At 43.1% G+C, this 23,631-nt stretch overlaps 1 protein-coding gene across 1 annotated transcript in view; it reads left to right on the top strand.

The window, feature by feature from the left end:
* Positions 1–23,631, top strand: part of LOC136841972 (beta-lactamase-like protein 2 homolog) — an 80,093-nt gene that overhangs the window by 46,886 nt on the left and 9,576 nt on the right. Inside the window, exon 6 of the mRNA XM_067109378.1 lies at positions 1,998–2,183. Within this exon, the coding sequence (XP_066965479.1) occupies positions 1,998–2,183 (186 nt within the window). The remainder of the gene's footprint in view (positions 1–1,997; positions 2,184–23,631) is intronic.

The raw sequence follows: 23,631 nt of genomic DNA, 5'->3' as shown, positions 1-23,631 counted from the left end.
AGAATAAATCTGTTATTTCTAAGTGTTTTAAATCTTTTCTTCTTCATCAGGAGTACTGTTCTCCAGTACTGATTCTTGTCTCAAACTTTTTGACAGTTATGTTGCCAGTCAGTTTATACTGCCAACTCTTAATGTTGACTTGTTGCATAGATGTAAAGTGAGTTCATTACGTTTTTTGCATAAAATGTACTACATCCGCGCTCTTCTTTATCTAACCTAGCTGTTATTGCTCACAACACTAGGCAGGTTGCTGCTGCAAACATTGTTATTTTCTGATATCAAGTTTAATATTACAGTACTCAGTTTGCTAGGAGTTTTATCTTGGCTACAACTAAAACGTAGAATAGTTAGCCTAGTGCAGTTCTAGAACCTGATCTCCAAATATTTAAGTGAGGAGCAAATTCTTTCCTGCTCTCTGGTGTATTGGTTTTATTTTCTATTCCCTCATATTGATTTATTTAATCACCTTTTCCTATAACTTTTCTCTCTGTGCAAGCAGATTTCCCTTTGGAGCCCTTTTGGATTTATATCCTGTTGACTTTGTCCATGAGGCTTTTCAGCCAAAGATTTAAAGAAAGTAAGTTGTCTCTATAGAGAAATTACTAATGCCTTCTCAAAGTCAGCAGTCATTTTCTATCCACTGCATTTTCAATTTTTCCTTTTTATTAATGTATTTAGGCAAGATATCAGGAAAATATAGAATTTTTGAAAAGACCAGCACCTGTTTCCAGTTCTCCATCCAAGGCTCGGCACAAAGCACTCTCAAGTTTTGTCATATAATTTTAAACCCTTTCGTGGGTTGACAATCAGATATAGTATCATAAGATTAAGAGTTTCCACAATGCTAGAAAGAATTGGAAATTGCAGCTCTCAGATTGTGGTAGGAAGCTGCCTACAGGACATTTGGAGTGTCTGGCAAGACTTACAGACAGAACCCAGGGTGTGGCATTAATCAGGGAGGGTTATGTCATTCTTTTCTAGTTCCTCCTCCCCAGTTGTTACCACTATAAATGTTCCCATCTTAGCTTCATCATGAGGAGAACTTTCTAGTCTTGCAATAAAAAGTTGAATTTCTCTTAGAGAATGCAGTCATAGAGCCAGTGTCAGAAGCCTCACCAGGCTTCTATACCTATTTCTTGTTGTGAAGCTTATGGAAGGGAGAGAATAGTGTTGGCATCTCTAATCTCAACAAGTTTGTTCAGCTGTCTCCTTTTCCATGGAGTCATCCAGCATGGTTCTTACTGTTATTCATTGAAATGACTATGATTTCTGTGAATGTGTAGGATGTTTCTTTCTGTTCCGATGAACCCTCTGTTTTGCAAGTACACCTGGCATGCATTTGCAGGGAAAGTGTACCTATTCAAGGCCTTGTGTCTTTGGCTAAGCACCATACAGTGAATGTCTTCAAGACTACAGTATTAGCTCCCATATGGGTTGGTGTCATCTTGGAATCCTGGTTCTACTCAGTTTGAACAACTAGCTAGTCTTGTCATATGTTACAAAGGGATTCAGAGAGCTAAAGACTTTTACTTCATGTGAATCAGTCTTTTATCATTCTGATCAACCAACAGAAGTCATCACCAGTTCTTACTCAGTCAGTCGTCTACCTTAAGATGTTGATAGATGTAGTTCTCTTCGCTGAGTGGATCACTAGCTGCACTAACCCACCATCCTTCTCTAATGTGGGAATCAGCTGTCTTTAACAATAAGTAGGATTTATTCCAAATATAAATTTTCATAATAAAATTGCTATTATTTGGATAATTACCTACTGGAAGTATGCCCAGCTTCCCCATATCTAAGTGGGTTGTCAGGGTGAATTCTGATAAGAACTAAAACATTTGAGACTCACCTGGTGGACAAGAAGTGAACTAGACAGTCCATCTGGGCCATACAAGCCTTCTCCTTTTTTTTTTTAATACTGTCTGCACCTGACTGACACTAAGATGTAAGCTAATTTTAACAGTAGTTAACTATGAAAATTTGTATTTTGAAAGGTTATCTTAGAGTTGCAGCCCAAAGTCATATATCCTGGCCATGGACCTGTAATTGAAGATCCAATTGAACGCATCAAGCACTACATTGACCATAGAAATCAGAGGGAGTCGCAAATCTTAGAAGTTTTAATGAAAAGTCCTAAAAAGTTTTTGACTGCAATGGAGTTGGTGAAAATTATATACAAGGTGAGAATTTTACTAACTTTTGTTATAAGTTTTCAATATTACAGAGCATTACTCCTTTGTAGGATTTTCAAAATTTTGTTGAAGGGAAGAAATTCCATATTTGTTTATCATTACCGTAACTATAAGTCTTATTTTTAAGGATTTTCATAGAAATCATGGGGAGAATAGCCATGGGTTCAAAGTTAAGATAATACAAGCCAGCATTGCATATTTGAGCTGTCACAAGAGCCATTTGGCAGTGAGACCAATATCAAAGCTTCCCTGCAGGGGGTGGTAGTGCCCTTAAGCACCTCACAGGGTGCACTGTAGGCATTACTAAAGGTTCTTTGCAGCATCCTTTCATCCCCTAGCTGCAACCCCTTTCATTCCTTTTACTGTACCTCCATTTGTATTATCTTTCTTCCATCTTGCTATCCACCTCTCCTAACAATTATTTCAGTGCAATGCGCGGTTTTCCTCCTGTTACACCTTTCAAACCTACCTACCCTCAATTTCCTTTCCAGCGCTGAATGACCTCATAGGTCCCAGTGCTTGGCACAGCCTAAACTCTATATTCCATTCCAGTATCAAAATTCAAAACTAACTGTATAGGTACCTCGAAGGCTAAAGGTTTATAGATGATAGATTTTTTTTTTAGTTATATTGTTTCTTTCTCAAAATTTGCAGGTTAGACCGTGGTTGTCATACTGTAAATGTATTTATACCCATGAATCAGTGTGGCTTCAAACTAATTACATATGAGGCAATCCTGTGATTCCTCTGTTGTTTTAGTGACTATTTCTATTCATTTTATGTATAAAAATTGAATTTGTCATTCAGTTTAATGTGAATGTTTCAAGTTTAATCATCTCTGTAAGTGTTGGCTAGGCTGCAAGTTCCCTTCAGGGTCTCTGCTTTACATGTATTGTCTTGTGTACCATGCATGTGCTGTATAAATGATAATGAAATCAGCACATATTTTTCTAAAACGCATGGAACATTTTCCTCAATCGACTTAACTCTATGTACAACAAGCAGTAGACAGATTGGATTGGAATACAGTTGATGACTTGCATACAAGTGATCATTTCCCAATATTAATTTCCTTATTACAAAATAATCCTGCAAAACATGTCCCTCACTATAACATTTATAAAGCAGATTGGGAGCGATATGAAATGCACACTAGAATTATCCCACCATTTGAATATTTAAAGACCATAATGAAACTAATAAATTTCTTGTTGATTTCATTAAAAATACTGCTGATAAAGCAATATCAAAGTCAAAACCCCATCCAACAAAACACAAAGTTCCATGGTGGTCTGATGAGTTAACAGAATTAATAAATATAGAACACTCAATAGGAGATGATTAGATAATTTAAATAGAAAGTTCAGTAAAATGAATAAAAATGACCGATATTAGAAAGAACTTTACAAAAAATTACTGTATTATTACTAGAAATTGATACATTAAAACCTGTATACAACAAAATATCTGCAAAATTTAAAGGAACTAATTCAAGGAAGAATCATTTCATGGAGGAAATACGTATCAGATCGCTCTAATAATACTCCCATACAAAAATATTGGAAAAATTCAGGAAAGTAAATGGTACCCATGTTAAACCACCTAGACATGCCATATTAAAAGATGGGAAAAGAACACTTGATCCAAAGAAATAAGTAATATAATGGGAGAAAATTTAGCAAATGTAAGTAGTGATAAAAATTTAGATAAACACTTCTGCACAAAAAAAAATAAAATAGAACTAATAATAATAAGTTTTGAAACAATAGAAGATATATATTATAAAAAGAAAATTTAATGTCAGAGTTGGAATATGCTCTCTCGAACAGCAATAAATCTGCTCCTGGAGGTGACAATATTTGTTTTGAGATGATCTGTCACTTAGCACCTTTGGCAAAGTCCGACTTATTAGAGTTTTATAATCATTTATGGTTTTGAAATTTATTTCCAGATGAATGGCATAAAGCTATAATAGTTCCTGTCCCCAAACCTGGAAAGGATCCCAGTAATGTAAATAATTACAGACCAATTTCTTTAACAAGCTGCTTATGCAAATTATTAGAGAAGATGGTAAATGCTTGACTAACATGGCACATTCGAGAAAATAAAATTTTAACTCCCACTCAGTTTGTGTCACAGTGTAACAGATCTACATTAAATTCTCTGTGTAACTTAGAAGACCATATACGTAGAAGTTTTGAACGTAAACAGATTACTGTAGCTGTTCTTTTTTGGCATTGAAAAAGCATACGATACTACATGGAGGTATGCTATATTAAAACTTTCCAAAACAACAACATCCGTGGACATTTACCTAGGTTTATACAGAACTTTCTGACAAATCGCAATTTTCAGGTGAGAATAGATGATGATCTGTCTAGAACATTTCCACTTGAAAATGGTGTTCCACAGGAAGCGTCCTTAGTGGCACACTGTTTACTTTAGCAATTAATGATATCAGTAAAAATCTACCTATTGGCATTAAAAGTAACCTGTATATGGATGGTTTGCCATATATTCAGCATCTTGAATAAAACATGCAGAACAAATCATTAATAAAAGCATAGTAAAAATAGATGAATGGGCCTCATCTGTAGGCATTAAACTTTTCCATAGATAAAACTCGAGCAATCATGTTTTATAAAAATAAAAAGTGGAAAAAAGGTGAAGAAATAGATTTAAAAATCAGAAACCATAGTATACCAATTGACCAAACAGCAAAATTTTTGGGAATAGTATTTGATACTCACTTGAACTGGAGAGCCCACGTTACTTATGTAAAATCTAAAAGTAAAAGAGCATTAAATTTAATTAGAAAACTGTCGAACACTACTTGGGGAGCCAATAGGCATACCCTTACTGTACTGTATAAAGCAACAGTTCTGTCCATCGTTGATTATGGAAGCGAAGTATATGGCTCAGCATCGGACACAGTGCTGAAAATGTTAGACCCTGTTCACAATGAAGGCCTTAGAATATGCTCAGGAGCCTTTAGATCATCACCAAGATCATCGTTACAAGTTGAATGTGGTGAACTGCCTTTGTCTCTCCATAGAGAGCTAGTAACAATGAAAAGTGCTTTAAGAATTCAAACTAGTGATTCTCCAAAAAAAAAATTATTTGAATTAAGAGATGTATTTATAAATAACCATCCACCACCTTTCCCAATTAGAGATAGAAGATTGTTTGAGTCGTTGAATATAAATATACAAGTCCCTTTAATAGTAAAATCACCTCCTCCCTGGACAATGAATAAAATGAGAATTTGCACATACCTCAAGTATTTATCAAAAAGTAACTCATATACACCAGAACACACAATAGAGCATATAAGCCGAAAAGGTCCACGTTACGCAATATATACAGATGGATCTAAATCAGAACGGAGTGGGATATGCTGCAGTGTCCCAAGACAAAACTTATCAGTTCTCTCTTCCTAATAATGCCTCCGTATTTACAGCAGAATTATATGGAATTGCATCAGCTATAAAAATAATTAAAGAATCAACATTCAATAATTTTGTGATTTTTAGTGACTTGAGAAGCACTATAGAAGCTATTCAGAGTTACAAATCAAAAAATAATATAGTACAACAAATTAAATTAAATCTCCATAACTTATATAATAATGGAAAAAATGTAGAAATATGTTGGATCCCTGCCCATGTAGGGATCAAAGGAAATGAAGATGCAGACAAAGCAGCTAAAGAAGCAACTCACATGACAAGATCAAATGTGAATATCCCTGTTACTGATTATGTAACATACATAAAAATGGGTATTATAAATAAATGGCAACATATATGGGATGAAGAACCTAAAAGTTGAAACAAATAAAGCCTGATGTTAAAAAATAGAGTTCATCATATCAGAGAGACACTCACAAGTAATTTTAACATGTCTCAGAATAGGCCATACTCGTTTGACACATGGGCACTTAACAATGAGCAGCCCACATGGCCCGGCTCCCAAGTGCTCAGAGTGCAGGTAATAATAACAGTCAGACATGTGTTATGTGAGTGTCCAAAGTATGACCAACAGCAAATGTCAGCTTTTGGAAATAGATCAATGAAAGGAATTTTGTCAGAATCTTTTACATTTTCAGTCGTTCCAGTTTTGATGTTCTTAAGGAACTGTAATTTAATTAATAAAATATAAAAATAAGTAAATAATAAAAGGACAAAAACCCTTTTAACATCTGTTAAATTTAAAAAAAAAGGGAAAATTTTTAAAATGTTGCTTAAATTATTTTCTGAATTTTAATATACCTTTTTAGTATGTAAGGAAGTCTGAGTAAATGTATTTATTATATGTATGTGTTTCAGTATGAGAGGATATGCCTATATGCAGTTTTTAATTTCATTTTAATTCAATCATCATTGTACCGAATGATCTATTGGGTCCTAGTGCTTGCCCTCAGGCCTGGACCTTATATTTCAGTCTAATCCTTCGGCCAGCCCTATGAGAGCTGAAAGTCAGCTCAGTGGCCTGGTTAAACTACTTTAATAATAATAATGATTGGAGATGGGTAATAGACCTGTCGACTCTCAACCTTTTCATCAAGAAGACATGGTTCAAGATGGAAACTCCATGCACAGTCCTTGCAGCCATCAGGAAGAACGACTTCATGCTCACGATAGACCTGAAGTATGCATACCTACAGATTTCAATTCACCAATCATCCAGGAAGTTTCTTCTGCTTCAGCCCTGGAGAGATAGTCAACTAATTCAAGGTTCCTTGCTTCGCCTATCAACTGCCCCACAGGTGTTCATAAGAGTGTTCACCCTAGTCTCAACCGGGGCTCATTCTCATGAGATCGCATCTTGAGATACCTCGGTGACTGGCTAGTCCTCGCAGGTTCTCAGGTAAAGCTAATCCGAGACAGAGATCGTCTACTCCAATTTTGTCGCAGTTTAGGCATCGTGATAAATCTGGAGAAGTTGAATCTTTTGCCCAGTCAAAGGATCCTTTACCCAGGCACGGTCATAGACAAGTAGACAAGTTCAGGAACATAGCCCAGTCCTTCCTGTCCAAACAGAAGCATCCAGCTCAGTGGCAAGTCATCCTAGGTTACTTGTTATCCCTGGACAAGCTTGTTCTTCACCTTTGTTCTCTTCAGTGGTGACTAAAGGAATTCTGGTCCCCTTTGAGGGATTCCACAATACTTCTGGTTCCTCTATTGAAGACAAAACTGAGCATGGTGGGTAGACGAGAAGAACCTGACCATAGGAGTGCCCCTTCATTCTCCCCCTCCAAAACTCTACCGTTCTCAGATGCTTCGTATGAAGGTTGGGGAACGCACTTGGAAGATCTCCTAACATCAGGACTGTGGGATTACCAAGAAAAGCAGCTTCATATAGACATCCTGGAATTTCAAGAAGGGTGACAGGGCAAGTCCAACAACACTACAGTGGTAGCTTATGTCAACAAATTGGGGCTAGTGTCCCGTCAACTTCACGATTTGACTCTACAATTACACCAGTGGGTGGTCTCCCATTCAATAGATCTCTCAGCCAGATACTGTCCAGGCAAGAGGAATGTTGTAAAGACAAACTGAGCTGTCAGGGTCAGGTCCTGGGGATGGAATGGTCACTTCATCAAGAGGTAGTGGAAAGGCTATTCCATCTGTGGGAGGGCCTACAGTAGACCTTTTTGCAACAAGGTTCAACAGGAAACTAGAGGTTTTTGTTCGGCCATTCCAGATCCCTGGGCCGTGGCAGAGGACACCCTACAATATCCTTGGGACAACCTGGAAGTGTATGCCTTTTCCCCCTTTTGCCTAATCAGTCAAGTGATCAACAGAGCAGTGGTCTTTCAGAACCTCAGGATGACCCTAATGGCTCCTTTTTGTCCACACGCAGAATGATTTCCTGATCTCCTAACCTTGTTGACTGATGCTCCGAGGGAGATCCCTCATGGCACAGCCTTCTTTGCCAACCACACATCGAGAGGTCTCACTGATTTGTAGGGTCCTTATCTCTTCACAGCTGGAGACCATCAAGTATCTCTTGCAAGCGAAAGGCTTTTTTTGCAGAGCAGGAACGGAAGTGTCAGGTTACCACAGAAGATCATCTACAGCCATGTGCCAAGGAAAATGAGCAGTCTACTCTGATTGGTGTCATCAATAGGGTTTCTCTCCTGTCGGAACATCTATTCAACAAGCAGTGGACTTCCTTGTTTTGCTCCCAGGGAGAAACTACTCTCAGTTTCAGCATTCAAGAGCTATAGAGCTGCGCTAGGATTGATTCTACGTTTAAAGGACATAGATCTCTCTTTGTCGTGGGAAGTTTGTATGCTTCTCAAGAGTTTCAAGAGTCCTGCTCCCCAAGAGATCTCAAACCTCTTAATTTGGACCTGACCATGGAGTTTAGCCCCTGTAGTGGGGTAGTGCCATCTGTGCACCTCACGGGGTGCACTGTAGGCATTACTAAAGGTTCTTTCCAGCGTCCTCGGCCCCTAACTGTACCTTGTACTGTACCTCCATTCACATTATTTTTCTTCCATCTTACTATCCACCCTCTCCTAACAATTATTTCATAGTGCAACTGTGAGGTTTTCCTCCTATTACACCTTTCAACCCTTCCTGCTCTCAATTTCCTTTCCAGCGCTGAATGACCTCATACGTTCCAGTGCTTGGCCTTTGGCATAAACTCTATATTACATTCCATTCCATTCCATGGTGCTTAGCAGTCTCACAGGCCCTCCATATGAACCCTTACAGGGCTCCACAGACAGGAATGTAACCCTCAAGACGGTCTTCTTACTATCCTTGGCTTCATCAAAGACAGTTGGTGAATTACATTGATTCTTTTACAGTAATGTTAATATATGTGGGGTTGGAGTTCCGTAGCCTTCGAATTTGTCCCCGGAATTCATAGCTAAGACTCAAAATCCCTCTATTCATGATGAGATATTCAAGTCTTTCTCGATCCCCTCTCTTGGGGATTTTACTTGCCAGCCATGGCCTTGCAATGGATTACTATAAAATGGCTGACAGTAAAACAAATAAAAACTGCAAGGAATGGAAAGAAGATGAATACTAACCATAGTTACTCTTTTTAGTCAAGTTACTGCAACGCGTAATTATACTCGGTTAACGATTAACTACATTTATTTAACAAATAATAACAGTAGTTCACAAATTAATTACAACCATGGGCACACATGGATAGTAATAGATATTATGATGTAATCATTTAACTGTGCTGTAAAAGATGAAATTCCCTTGTATTGTTGCACAGGGATGGGTCTGGGTGACGAATGGGAGTGCTAGCTGAGATTTGTACTACATCACACACGATAAGGGCATCCCTCTGAAAGAGAGAGGTGGCGAATTAACTAAAGGAATAGTATGCATAAAGGCCCTAACGATATATCATCGATCTATCCTAACTCCCTGCAATATCATGCCCGAATACCTAGAAATTGCTCTACCCACTCAAGTGGGCACATGGACTGCACAGCCAGCCAATCAAAAGACTCTTGGATATCACTTTCTCTAAGCTGGGAATTAACTAAGCATACAAACGATGAGAGGCAGTGACTTGGAAAAGGGTCGACTAGGAAACAGAGGATTTACAGAGATGACTGGAGAGAGAGAATTACACGTGGTGGATCATGGGAGTTACTTGGAGGGGATTCGTTAACAAAAGTCAAGAAATGCTTCGGTAGGAGGAAAAACAGGCTGCCAAAATACTTGAGTTCATCTTAGGCTTACCCTAGGAATCCAAAGAAACAATCCAGTAGGGTTATCCTGAACTGAGGCACGTGGCTAGAGCCAAGATGGCAGTCCTGTGGAGATATGTGAGCGGGGAATTTGCACATCTCCTCTCAACAGAGGCCAGAACAGAACTGAGAACAAATCCGGGTACTTGCAGGCGACCTTTGAAGCCAGATCGCTTAGGACCCAATATGGCCACCATCCCAGGTAGTTCTTCCAATCCTTGCAGCAGCTCTCCCTTTCTCAGCTACCTAAAACAAAAAGCATTCCGGCGGCAAGTTGGAGTGATACAGTGGGATACAAGGAGAGGGTTATGCTGTGTGAGCAGCCATTTTCTCTACGTTTGCATGGGTGTGGCCATTTTATGAACGAGGGTTAAGCCCTGCCCGTAAAAGGGATTTTGTTGGTGATGACCCAGGGCACTGTGTCAGAACTGTAACTAAAAAAGGACTCTGCACCTCAGACTTGATTGCTGAAAACTTTTTGTTAGCACAGGCCAGAACAAGAAAGAAATGTCCAAGAATACTACAGTATCTCCTTTTAGTTACGTGAAGTGATTTGACAAGCTTACAGTTCTGCTTCACTTTCAGATGCCGATACAGTGCAGGCAAGAGCACATGATGTTATGTGTCTAGGCTGTACCATCACTTTCAAGAAGAACTTGTTGGTTCACAGGATTTTGAGGGCAGGTACCTGGCCTCGCCAAACCACCTTTACGCCCTTCTATCTGTGGGATGTTTCCCATAGGTCCTTGGACATTTTCCCTTGGTTTCTGGTGGTGGCTGCTCAACAAGTTGTGTAGCTCATCCAGTGCCCCTGGCAAGACAGTTTTGTATCTTACCTAAGATGTTGGATATGAAAGTGAGAGTGAATGAGGTGACTTGCCTTCTTCCTTTCTCTTTCTTTTTCTTCTCTACTGGCAGGCAGTAGGTAGAGAGAATAATTCCATCATATGTTGGTTAGATGCAGGTGAGTGAGCTTCTGTTCTATAGTTATATGTTCCCACACAATACAAATTTTTTATAGAAGTAGGTCCCATTCCTTTCTCTTACAAGGGGCGAGAGGAACTGACAACAAACAAGATTGGTGGCTAACATAAGTTTTGTTGTCTCCGACAGTTTTTTGCCATCATCAAGGCAGTGTAGATATGTATTTCACAATCTATTAACCCAGATTTCTGGCTGTTCAGTAAACTTGTGCTCAACAGATTATGGGCTTATGACTCCTTCCTATGTCCTACCTATCGCCAGGAAGTGAGCCCAGGTGGTCTGAACCTCCAGTCGGTTCTAAGACTTTCTTATCCTCCCTCCAAGAGTAAGTCTTCCCTACATTAAGACCAAGGTTTCTTCTGTATATGAACAAATGACAATTTTTAAATCAATTTGTATTTTTCATAACTAACAGACCTTCAGTCTTAATGTATATGCCCCACCTCAAGCCACCCCTCATTCTTTCCTAGTCTAGAAGGAAACTGGTATGATGATGTGTAGTGTGGGTAAAGCAGGTTGCATAACTTCCTTCTACTCCCCTGTTGGCTGACTCCCATTGCCACCAATTCCTTGTGTTATTTTTAACCAGACTCCAGCAAGTGCCAGAGAATTTATCCCTACGTTAAGACTGATGGTTTGTTAGTTAGGAAAAATATAAAGTGATTTAAAATTTGTCATTTTTCAAGTCGTGGTGATGATCTTTGGTTTCCCTTGGTGTTCAAGAATCAGAACTGATCAGGGTTGGATCCTGCCTGAAATCAGTTTATTAATATCCTGGAACTGATGGCTGTCTTTTTGTCTCTCAAAAAACTCAAACCTCCAGAAGAGACACACATCCTGTTGGTTGTAGACAACATGACTGCACTGTCCTGCATCAAGAGATCAGGATCACGTTCACCACCCTCTCAACATGATAATGCTAGCTATCCTTTGGATGGTACAAGTAAAGAAGTGGCACCTGTCTGCAATTCACCTCACAGGGTCTTTCAATGTAATAGCAGATTCTCTGTCAAGGAAAACGACAGCCTCAACAGAGTGGATGTTGGACAACCACTCTTTTCAAACAATAGCCAACATGCTTCCACAACCGGAAGTGGACTTGTTCACCACATATGAGAATCACAAACTTTCAGTATATGTATCTCCAAACTTGGATAATCAAGCAATAGCAAGAGAGGCCTTCCTACAAGACTGGAACAATTGGAGGACGATATATCTGTTTTCTCCATTGTCCCAGATTTCGAAGGTTTTGAGCAAACTCCTAACCTTCAAAGGAACAGCTTACTTAATAGCCCCAAATTGGCCAAACAGGCATTGGTTCCTGTCACTTCAACAGCGGAAGAAAAGATCAATTCCACTGTCGTCTGCTGTTCTATCCCAGAAAGTAGGAGGGAAAATCGTTTACGCATCCTCCTTTCTGAGCCAAGACCTTCATGTATGGCTTTTTTAAACATTATCTACCGTGAAAACTACTCACCCAACATTGCTAGGTACCTAGTGCAAAAATTACGGACATCATCTATCCGACAATACCAGTCCGTACGGAAGATATGGTTAGATTATATCCATACTGAGAGCCCAGTTGAAATTTCTCTAGAAACACTTTTAAATTTTATGATACATCTTTTTGAAGACAAACGCCTTGTGTTTACAACAATCATGGCATTCAAGGCAGCATTAACAGAACCCTTGCTTTATGGATTCGAGATTAACTCCAGCATAGAAGTTGTTACTTCCCTTCTGCGGTCTTTTGCTCTTCAAAGACCCACTCCCGAAAGACTCCTAATTACTTGGTCCCTGAACAAGGTACTTGGACTTCTATCTACCCCTCAGTTCAGCAGACCCAATACAACCGCAACTCACAAGCTACAGAAGGCGATCTTCCTGATTGCATTAGCATCAGGAACCTGTATTAGCAAACTGGGCTCTCTTAGACGGGGACGATATTTCACACAAACTGCTGATAATCAATTATTATTGTCCCCAGGCCCATCATTCCTGGCCAAGAATGAGGATCCTTTAAGAAGGAAATCTTTTATTCTTTTAAGAAAACTCAATTTAGCAGACAAAACATTCTGCCCAGTTCAAGCACTTAAGGTTTACCTAGAGGTCACAGCAAACATCCCAGAAGGTCCGATTTTCCTAAACCCTAGCACAAACAACTCTCTTTACAAGGGCTAAGAATAATTTTAGTGTCCCTCATTAAAAAAGCAAACTTACACTCCTTTTCTAGGTCACATGACATAGGGAAAGTAAGTACGTCATTGGCCTTCTTTATAAATGTCTCTTTTGAAGAAGTCTCCGAAAGTACAAGGTGGGCATCAGAGACAGTGTTCTTAAAACATTACTGCCATGAGTTCAAACAAATTCGTCTGCACTGCATGTCAGTAGGTGGTATAGTTAGTCCTGACCCCATAGGCTCTACAGCAGAAACCCAGGGGGTCTTCCTAAGGGTGAGTATGCTGACTATTGCTGGGGAAGATGTTGAAAAGACTGCAACCACACCCAGCATACTTGGTAAGTCACTACAGAACTTCACCCTAAAAATGCAAGTTCTTGTTTAGTTTCTCATTTCTTGTTTCCAAAACCCCAAAAGGTTTTTTTAGAATAAGGAATGGGGCTTGAAACTTGTAGCTTGACCTTAGACCATAAATGTTTTTTCTTTGGGTTGTTTGGGATTAAAATTTTGAGAGCTTAAGTCTTTTGTCATCTGTCAATTTCTTTTGTAAAGCTCCTTGAGGATGAAACAGCGCTTACGCTATCAAAAAAACAGATTTTGACGTAGGAAAAACCTATTTTTGGTAGCTGCTGTTGAATCCTCAAAACCCTCCCACTTCCCTGACAAAAGGCATGTGATTTGGGCTGGGAATCATCCTACATTGACAAGCAGAGAGTAATGGAGTTGGTCTCTTGCTTGCCCTGGTCGTAAACAAGATGGCAGATCATCAGATCAATAGTCACTTCTTACATTTTTTGATGTAGGAAAAACTGGGTTCAGCTTCGCTTGAAGAGAAGGGAAAATGCCCTCTTATCTTTTGAGTCCATTATACTGTATCACGTGTCATAGTGTTTTCATTACGACACAATACCTGGCTACAAGACCAAGCTAGAAAAATATTTCTTTGATACTAGTCTAGTCACCATGGAGCGCTAGCACACCACAAGGGGTAACTCCTTGAGGACTCAACAGCGACTAACAAAAATAGGCTTTTCGACCTGATCGTATACTGTATATGTAATGCACTTCATAAGTGTCTGTTGTCAGTAAATATTTGCCGTTGTAGGGTACTGGTTTGTTACAGGTTGTAAACATATTGCTGTTGGTTCAGTTTTTGAGGAGAATTTGTATTTCCCCAAGCATATAATGTGGTCTCAAAATTATTTATATTCCACTGGGTTTTACAACTATTGACTGTCTTAGTAAAAATGGTGAGATTTATTGTGTACAAAAGTTGATGTTTTATGATTTACTATAATTGGAGTGATATTTTTGTTTTTTAGAAACTTTGTCTGTTCCAACAGGAATACAAACCTATGTTTTCATAAGTGGACTCCATATGGGGCAATGCCGTCAGTGCACATCATGCGGTGCACTGTAGGCATTACTACTTAAGGTTCTTTGCAGTGTGCCTTCGGCCCCTAGCTGCAACCCTTTTCATTCCTTTTACTGTACTCCTTTCATATTTTCTTCCATCTTACTTTCCATCCCCTCCCAACAGTTGATTCATACTGCAGCTGTGAGGTTTCCTCCTGTTACACCTTTTAAACTTTTACTGTCAATTTCCGTTTCAGCGCTGAATGACCTCATTGGTCCCAGTGTTGGCCTTTGGCTTAAATTCTGTATTCAATTCAATTTAATTCATAAATGTAGTTAATTGCTCAAGGCATTCTTCAGCTGTCTTGATTCAAAAACAAAATCCTATCACATCAGCCTGTGACCTGTCATGACCTCATTTGTCTTCCTCTTCCACTGCTTGCTCAGCCATCAGAGTTCCTGGTTGTCTTTCAATTGTCTCCCACTTTCATGGCTATTTCTCTCTGTGCGTGCCACATGTGTGGAATTTTCGTGTTTTCTGTTGCATACAGTTACTCTTTTGTGCTTGTACCTCTCTGGTGGCCAAGTGAATGAAGAATTAATAGAAATTTGTTAGATTTTGGGCATGAGATCATTAGGGTGCTTTCTGTGTTTGTGGTGTACAAACCACATGGGTGACCTCCTTTGTCTGTGTTGTGATTTGTGTGTCTTAGTGGTGTTGCAAGCCCCTGTGTCCAGTGTTATGGCAACTTTGGAGGAAATAAGCCTGATTTCAGTTGTTTGTTGTTCGTGGTGGGGGAGGAAATGTTTGAGAGAAGACTCATGAGTGGAGTGCGAAGGATGGCTTATGTGAGAAGAAAAAGCTTATGAATGGTAATATTCCTTCAGAGAAACTGCAGTGCATCCATACCTCCTCCCTCCCATGATTCCCTCTTCCCCAAAACTCCCTCTGTTAGTGATGCCTCTTGCATCTATCATCCCTTTCTCAGCGTCTGAGGAAGAACCTGTGCTAGACAGATAGATGGAGAGGGTAGAAGCAACGTAGAGAAGTTAGACATCCTTCAAGAAGGTTTGAGAATCCAATAAGGTAGCCCATGTGAGTTTCCTGTGGATGGTCCCCCCCTCCACCTTCTCCTGACATTAACAAGTTGGGGGGAAGGGGAGTAGCCTAGGCCTACGAAATGGTTGAGGCCCCTTGCCTGCTCCCTCCCCCGCTCTTCTGTCTAACAGCCAAGTTCCAGAGTAGATAGAGAGAGAGAGAGAGAGAGAGAGAGAGAGAGAGATAGGACACTTTAACACCTGAGTCAGGAAAGTGGAGGAGAAAGCTCTCTCATTAGTGGAAGGAGAGCCAAACAAGACAATTAACATTTGATCTAACTGCCACCCAGAGTTTTCCCTTGCTTCTTTATCACCTTCATTGGGTTGCCTCTCTGTAGTAGATAACAATGGCCAAGAGCAACGTCAGTAGAGGGATTCCTCCCTCCTCCAGGAGCAGTAAACGAAAAAGACTGTGGGGAAGGGGCACGCTCTTCAAGGTAGAGCCGATCGCTGAGGAGGAGGCTTACATCAGAAAGGAGTCGGTCGTCGAGGCGACCTAACAAGCAGCGACACACACACACACAACTCCCGATGCAGCAGCCTGCCCTCCTGGAGAAGAGACCCTGGGACCAGAGGAAACACTCATAGGAGAATCTTGAGCATTCCTTTTGTATTTTTGCTTTGTTCCTTCAAATTTTGCATTTTTTTTCTGGGTTCATAAATATCAAAAGCCATCAGTTAATGAGCATCTAAGGAAATTCAACTAGAATGCTCCTTGATATGTATAAATACTTTTGTTCATGAGACTTACCTGTCAGATATATATATAGCTGTATTCTCCGAATCCGACAGAATTTCAAAAACTCGCAGCACACGCAGTGTGGCCAGGTGGTTAGTACCCATTCCCGCCGCTGGGAGGCGGGTATCGGGAACCATTCTCATTTTCTATTCAGATTTTCTCTGTCACCGGTACTGTCAACATCTGTTTTCAGTACCTCCGTCTTTGGATTTCGTTAACTCGTTTCCACTTAAGTATTCTCTTTGACTTTTGGTTTTTGACTTTGGACTGTGGATTGGCATACGCTTTTTGTGGGCTGTTTTGATTTTGCTCTTGATTGCTCTTTGTAATGTCTGGATCTAGTTCTGCTAGCTTTAGAGTATGTTGTGTGAATGATTGTAAGGTGAGGCTGAAAGCTTGGTAGACCCTCACTCTGTTTGTATGAGGTGTAGGGGCACGTTTGCTTGATGGATGATCGCTGCAAGGAGTGTGAGACTTTGTCGGATGCAAGCTGGAAGGTTTATGATTCCTATGTTCGCAAGTTGGAGCGTGACAGGGTCAGGAGGTCCTCCTCCAGGAGTGTTTGTAAGAGTCAGGGTACTAATTCCTCTCCTGATAACCCAATTGTAGACATAGTTTCACCTATCCCTGTGGTTTTGCCTTCGGGCCTTGAGGTTGTGTCTGTGGAGGGTATGGCCCTGACGGAGATTATGAACACCATCCGTGCTCTGGAATCAAAAGTGACATCGCTTCAAAGTGCAGTGAAGTGTAGTGATCCCCCTAGTGTTGTGGAGGGGGCATCAGATCGGCCCCATAACGCTTCTAGGCCTGGACCTCTGCCGGACTCCCAGGACTCAGGGAGAGGGCAAGCCGAAAGCTGTAAGAAGGTTACGGGGGCTTCCCACCGATCTGGCGTCCCTTCGGCAGGACCTGTTGTCTCTTCCCAGGCTGCCAAGGATCGTGCGCATGCACGTATCCTTAAGGACTGCTTCTCGTCCTCCGAGGCGTCCTCCCCGCGCAAGGGGTGGAGCTCTCGCAAGGACTCTCGCCTGCTGAAGAGAAGCTTCAGAGAAGAGGACGCTTCACGTCCTCTTTCTCCAGGCATTGTTTCACCGTCATCGGGGTGTTTCGACGCTTTCCCGCCACAGAAGAGGACCAGGACGTCTTCAGAGGAGGACGTTTTTGAGCGCCCCAGTCGCTCCAGGGAGAGAGCTGTTTTAGCTCCCGTGAGGAGGAAGAAGGCGTCCCCTCGCCCCTCGTCTTCTCACAGGATCAACTCTTCCCCCGAGAAGGAGACCTCTCCCTCCAAGAAAATCCTGCTGGATATGCAGCGTCAGTTGGCTTCTCTCCTTGCAGAGAGGGAAGCAGAGCCGCGTCGTCGACGCAAGGACTCGAGGCTGCCTATCAAGAGGTCCAGAAAGTCCCCCTCTCCTGCGCCTTTTTTGTCGTCTCCGTCACCTGCTTCATCGCCCTGTCGTTCTCACTGCTCGCTGCATCGCCATCATGATGTTCGTCGGCAGCGTGACGCTCCGCAAGCAGCTATCCTGGACGCCTCAGTAGCTGCTCCTCAGGACGCTCCTCTCGTTACCTTGCAGGACGCTCGGCTAGACGCTCGGCTGGACGCTAGGCTGGACGCCCGGATGGACGCTCTTCAGGACGCTCGTCAGGACGCCTCTTTGGTTGCTCACTGTGACGCTCCAGAGCAATCAAAGACTGCGGGGAAGAGAAGATCCCTCCTGCGTGTTGGGCCGCAAGGCCTTCGTTCTTCCAAGGTCTTGGGAGACTCTGGTTTCTCCCATTGAAGAGGGAGAAGTTTCTGGTGAGTCGGAGCCTGCAGATCTTGAACAACCTCCTGCTTCTTCGTCTACCGACTACCAGGTGTTGGGCGGTCTTCTTAAGGACTTGTTTGGTGACAAGGTCAAACCCTCGGCTCCTCTCTCTCCTCCTTTGCAGTTAGCTTCGTCCAAGTTAAAATGACTTCATCTCTTGCTACGAAGAAGGCCTTCAAGAAGGTCAACACCTGGATGGAGGAAAGGAAGACCCAAGGCAAGACTTCTTTTGCCCTGCCTCCGTCCAAGCTTAGCGGCAAGGCAGGTATGTGGTACGAGACCGGAGAGGACGTCGGCTCAAGAGTTCCTTCGTCGTCCCAAGGAGATTTCGCCAGCTTAGTCGACGCACCTAGAAGGTCCCTCCTGTCTGCAGCCAAGGTATCCTGGACTATGTCGGAGACGGACCATCATTTGAAGGGACTATTCCGTTCCATGGAGGTCTTCAATTTCTTGGACTGGTGTTTGGGAGCTTTGGATGTCAAGCTTAGAAGTCCCGACTCGATCAGCCTGGGGGAGCTGTCCAGCGTGTTGAACTGCATGGACAAGGCCGTCAGGGATGGCTCAGTGGAACTGGCTTCCCACTTTTGTACGGGCCTCTTGAAGAAGAGGGCCTTGTACTGTAACTTTACTTCTAAGTCAGTTTCTCCATCACAGAGGGCAGAATTGCTGTTCGCCCCTTTGTCGAGCCATCTCTTCCCCCAGTCTTTAATCAAGGACCTCACTTCTAGCTTGAAGGAGAAGGCCACTCAAGACCTCTTGGCCCACTCTTCAAGGCGTCCAACAGTCCCTTTGACGTCGTCGTCGGCTCCGACCTCCAAGAAGAAGAAGCCCTTTCGTGGAGGAGCTTCTTCCTCGAGACCGTCTCCCCGAGGAAGAGGTTTTTCCAGAGGCGCAGCCCCTCCAAAACCTAGGGGCAAGAAGTGATTTACAGCGCCTCCAGACACCGGTGGGAGCCAGGCTTCTTTCGTTTGCGGGAGCCTGGAGAGCAAGAGGGGCGGACACCTGGTCCCTCGAAGTTCTCGAGAGAGGATACAAGATCCCCTTTCTCGACTCGCCACCCCTGTGCACGTTGCCCAGGGATCTGTCACCCTCCTACCATCAAGAGAAGCAACAGATCCTGTTCGAGCTTTTGGAGCAAATGCTCGAAAAAAGAGCTGTGGAGCAAGTCCTGGACCTAGCCTCCCCAGGATTCTGCAACCGACTGTTCCTAGTTCCGAAGCAGTCGGGAGGATGGAGACCAGTCCTAGATGTCAGCAGACTGAACTGCTTCGTAGTGAAGGAAAAGTTCAAGATGGAGACGTCCCAGTCTGTTCTAGGAGCATTAAGACCAGGAGATTGGATGGTCTCTCTAGACTTACAGGACACTTACTTTCACGTTCCCATACATCCCCAATCGAGGAAGTACCTGAGGTTTGTTCTAGGGGGACGAGTGTTTCAATTCAGAGCTCTTTGCTTCGGGCTAAGCACAGCTCCCATGATCTTCACGATTATCATGAGAAATGTGGCGAGATGGCTTCACTTGGCGGGTATTCGTATATCGCTTTACCTGGACGATTGGCTCATCCGAGCCTCTTCTCAGTCAAAGTGTCTGGAGGACCTGAAATTGACTTTAGAGTTGACGAAGTCCCTAGGACTTCTAGTGAACGAAGAAAAGTCCCATCTGATCCCGACGCAGTCCATCATGTATCTGGGGATTCAGATGGATTCAGTGGCTTTTCCAGCTTTTCCATCCCAGGAACGTCAGCTGCAGTGCTTAGGAAAAGTCTCATCCTTCCTGGGGAAGGAAACATGCTCGGTGAGGGAATGGATGAGTTTGCTGGGGACCATTTCCTCGCTGGAGAAGTTTGTTTCCCTGGGAAGACTTCATCTCAGACCGCTCCAGTTTTTCCTGGCAGAAAACTGGATAGACAAGGAGGATCTAGAGGAGACCCTGAAGATCTCTCTTGTTGTCAAGAATCACCTGAGGTGGTGGCTCGACCCCTCGAGGTTGGCAGAAGGGGTTTCTCTCGCCTTCAGAGCCCCGACCTAGTGTTGTTTTCCGACGCTGGCCCAGGGAGGGATGGGGAGCAACACTAGGAAGGGAGGAAGTGTCAGGCACCTGAGAGGGGGAACAGGTGTCCTGGCACATCAATCTCAAGGAATTAGGGGGATCCTGCTGGCCCTGCAATTCTTCGAGAGCCAAGTATCAGGCCGAGCGGTTCAAGTAAATTTAGACAACACCACAGCCCTGGCATACCTCAAGAAACAGGGAGGAACTCGCTCCCGGTCCCTGTTCGTCCTGGCGAAGGAAATCCTGCTTTCTGCCCATGCTCGGGGGATCACGATCCTTACGAGATTCGTGGCAGGAGCGGAGAATATCCGTGCAGACCTTCTCAGTCGACAGCGTCAACTTCTGCCGACCGAGTGGACCCTTCACGAGGAGGTGTGTCAGGAGCTGTGGAGGTTATGGGGACGTCCCTTGGTGGATCTCTTCGCGACGTCCAGTACAAAGAGGCTCCCTCTTTACTGCTCTCCCGTTCTAGATCCAGGAGCAGTAGCAGTAGATGCCCTCCTCTGGGACTGGAAGGGAATGGATCTCTACGCCTTTCCGCCCTTCAAGATTCTAGGGGAGGTAATCAGGAAGTTCTCAGCGTCGGAAGGGACGAGGATGACGTTGATCGCCCCCTTTTGGCCAGCGGCAGATTGGTTCACAGAGGTCATGGCCTTCCTGGTGGATTTCCCAAGGACGCTTCCCCTGAGGGTAGATCTGCTCAGGCAGCCCCATTTCGAAAGATACCACAAAAACCTCCCCGCTCTGAGTCTAACTGCATTCAGACTATCACAAAGTTGGCAAGAGCGAGGGGGTTTTCGAGAGCAGTGGCAAGGGCTATCGCCAACGCCAGAAGGCCCTCCTCCAATGTGGTATACCAATCTAAGTGGACCTATTTCAGGAAATGGTGCAGAAGCAAAGGGATTTCCTCAACCACGACCTCTGTGCCGCAGATAGCAGACTTCCTGCTTCATCTCCGAGAGAAGGATAAGCTGGCAGTCTCAACGATTAAAGGCTATAGAAGTATGCTGTCGGCAGTCTTCAGACATAGGGGTCTAGACTTAGCCGACAACAAGGATCTTCACGATCTCTTGAGATCCTTTGAAACTGTTAAGGTGCCTCAACCCAGGACGCCTTCCTGGAACCTGGATGTCGTTCTAAAATTTTTAATGTCAAGTACATTCGAGCCTCTTTCGTCGGCATCTCTCAAGAATGTGACAAGGAAGGCTATTTTCCTAACTGCTCTGGCGACGGCGAAGAGAGTTAGTGAAGTTCAAGCCATCAGCAAGCACATAGGCTTTAGAGGGCTCAATGCTGTATGCTCCCCAAGCCCTATGTTCCTCGTAAAGAACGAAAATCCTTCAAACCCTTGGCCCAAGAGTTTTGAGATCAAGGGTATAACGGAAATTCTTGGGCAAGAGTCAGAGAGAGTCCTGTGCCTTGTCAGGGCTCTCAAATTCTACATAGACAGGACGAAAGGAAGTCGTGGCCCATCGGACAATCTGTGTTCTGTTAGAAGACCTGACTTGCCGATGTCCAAGAATGCTCTGGCATTCTTTTTAAGAAGTACAATCAAAGAGGCTCATTCTACCTGCCAAGACAGCAACATGAGACTTCTGAAAGTCAAGGCTCATGAAGTGAGAGCCATTGCGACTTCGGTGGCTTTCCAGAAGAACATGTCTCTTAACGATCTTCTGGGTACCACCTTCTGGCGAAGCAATTCAGTGTTAAGCTTCGCATTACTTTTGGACGTGAAGATGACTTTTGAAGACTGCTCTTCGCTAGGACCATACGTTTCCGCAGACGCAATGTTGGGGGCAGAGAGCAATACTCATCCTATCCTTTAGAGGTTAGGAAGTATTTTTTAATCTTGTTTTTTGTGTTTTTGGTTGTTGGGTTGGCCACCAGAGGTGGACGTCCCAGTCGTTAGCCTATCTTAGGTTTAATGACTTAGATAGGCTCGGTCAGGTGGTTGGTCGTTGCTCCTTTTGCCCTCTCAGTATGGTCTTATGATCTAGTCCCATTGTGGTCACACCCCCGTGGACAGATCATCTAGAACTCACCAGCTTTATAGGTCACTACCTTGCTGGAGACTCTAGTAAAGCAGAAGCAGGCTTGGGTGACAGTAACCACGAAGTCAGCTATGCTAACAGGTAAGGAACCAAGGCGTCAATCGCCTACATTTATTTGTTTCCTAAATCCTATTCTGTCTCTTCCCACCTCCAATGGTGGGATTCAGCTATATATATATCTGACAGGTAAGTCTCATGAACAAAATGATATTTTAATGATAAAATAAAGTTTGTTCATACTTACCTGGCAGATAAATATAATCATAGTGCCCACCCACCTCCCCTCAGGAGACAGTGACACTAGAAAATCTGAATAGAAAATGGGAATGGTTCCTGATACCCGCCTCCCAGCGGCGGGAATGGGTACTAACCACCTGGCCACACTGCGTGTGCCGCGAGTTTTTGAAATTCTGTCGGATTCGGAGAATACAGCTATATATATATCTGCCAGGTAAGTATGAACAAACTTTATTTTATCATTAAAATATCATTTTGTGTTATGGCAGCATCACTTAATGAGTGGTTATTACGGAAATTCAACTAGAATTTTCCTTAACATACATGAATACTTTTATATTAGGGATATTGAACCCACCAGTTATGAGATACCCATGAGGAAATAAGGCTAAGATTTTCCTTGACGTATATAGATACTCATGTATGAGGGGGTGTGACCCATCAGCTATTGGATACTTTTGAAGAAATCGGGCAAGAATTTTCTTAGATGTGTAAGTAATTTTGTTCTTAGACAGATCCTCATTCCATTCCACTCCCCGGAGGTCATATCTCGACAAAGAGTGTTTCGGGGATGTGGAATCTGAGGAGAAGGTAGAGCCTATCAACCACCTGGAGATGAAAGTGGCAGCACTGGCTCTCCAGTAGTGCTTCCAACACTTCCTTGTTGGCCTCTCAGTTGTGGTGATGAATGACAACATGAAGGTCAGAGACCACATCAGTAAGCAAGGAGGGATGGTCTCCCCAGCCCTGGGAGACCTGGCATTGAGGATGAATGTAATCCAGTTCACGACGGCTGCCAACGCAAAGTTGCCAATGCACTGTTCCCTGATACCAGACCAGAGGGTGGCGATGCAGGCCACTTTCCAACATCCATGGGACAACATGGACATGTATGTCCTCCCTCCATTCAGTCAACTGAGAAGGGTGCTAAACAGGCTCTACCAGTCCCAGGGTCTACAGATGCCCTGGTGGTCCCCCTGTGGCCACAGGGTTGAGTGGTATGTCGATCTGCTGCACCTGCTGGTGGATGTTCCAAAAGAGTTGCCCCAACCACCCAACTGCAGGAACACAGATGCTGTTGCAATGTAGCCACCCTCCGGCTTCACAGTTGGAGACTATTCAGCAACTCCTCCAAAAGAAGGGATTTTCAAAGGACTCTGCAGCAACCATCAGGGATTCCCTCAGACCCTCCTCCATTGGGGTCTACC

This window comes from Macrobrachium rosenbergii, chromosome 9 (assembly GCF_040412425.1).
Source record: "Macrobrachium rosenbergii isolate ZJJX-2024 chromosome 9, ASM4041242v1, whole genome shotgun sequence".
In the NCBI taxonomy this organism is placed as follows: Eukaryota; Metazoa; Arthropoda; class Malacostraca; order Decapoda; family Palaemonidae; genus Macrobrachium; species Macrobrachium rosenbergii.
Note: the sequence above shows the minus strand (reverse complement) of the source record. Positions and strands in the feature narration are given on the sequence as shown.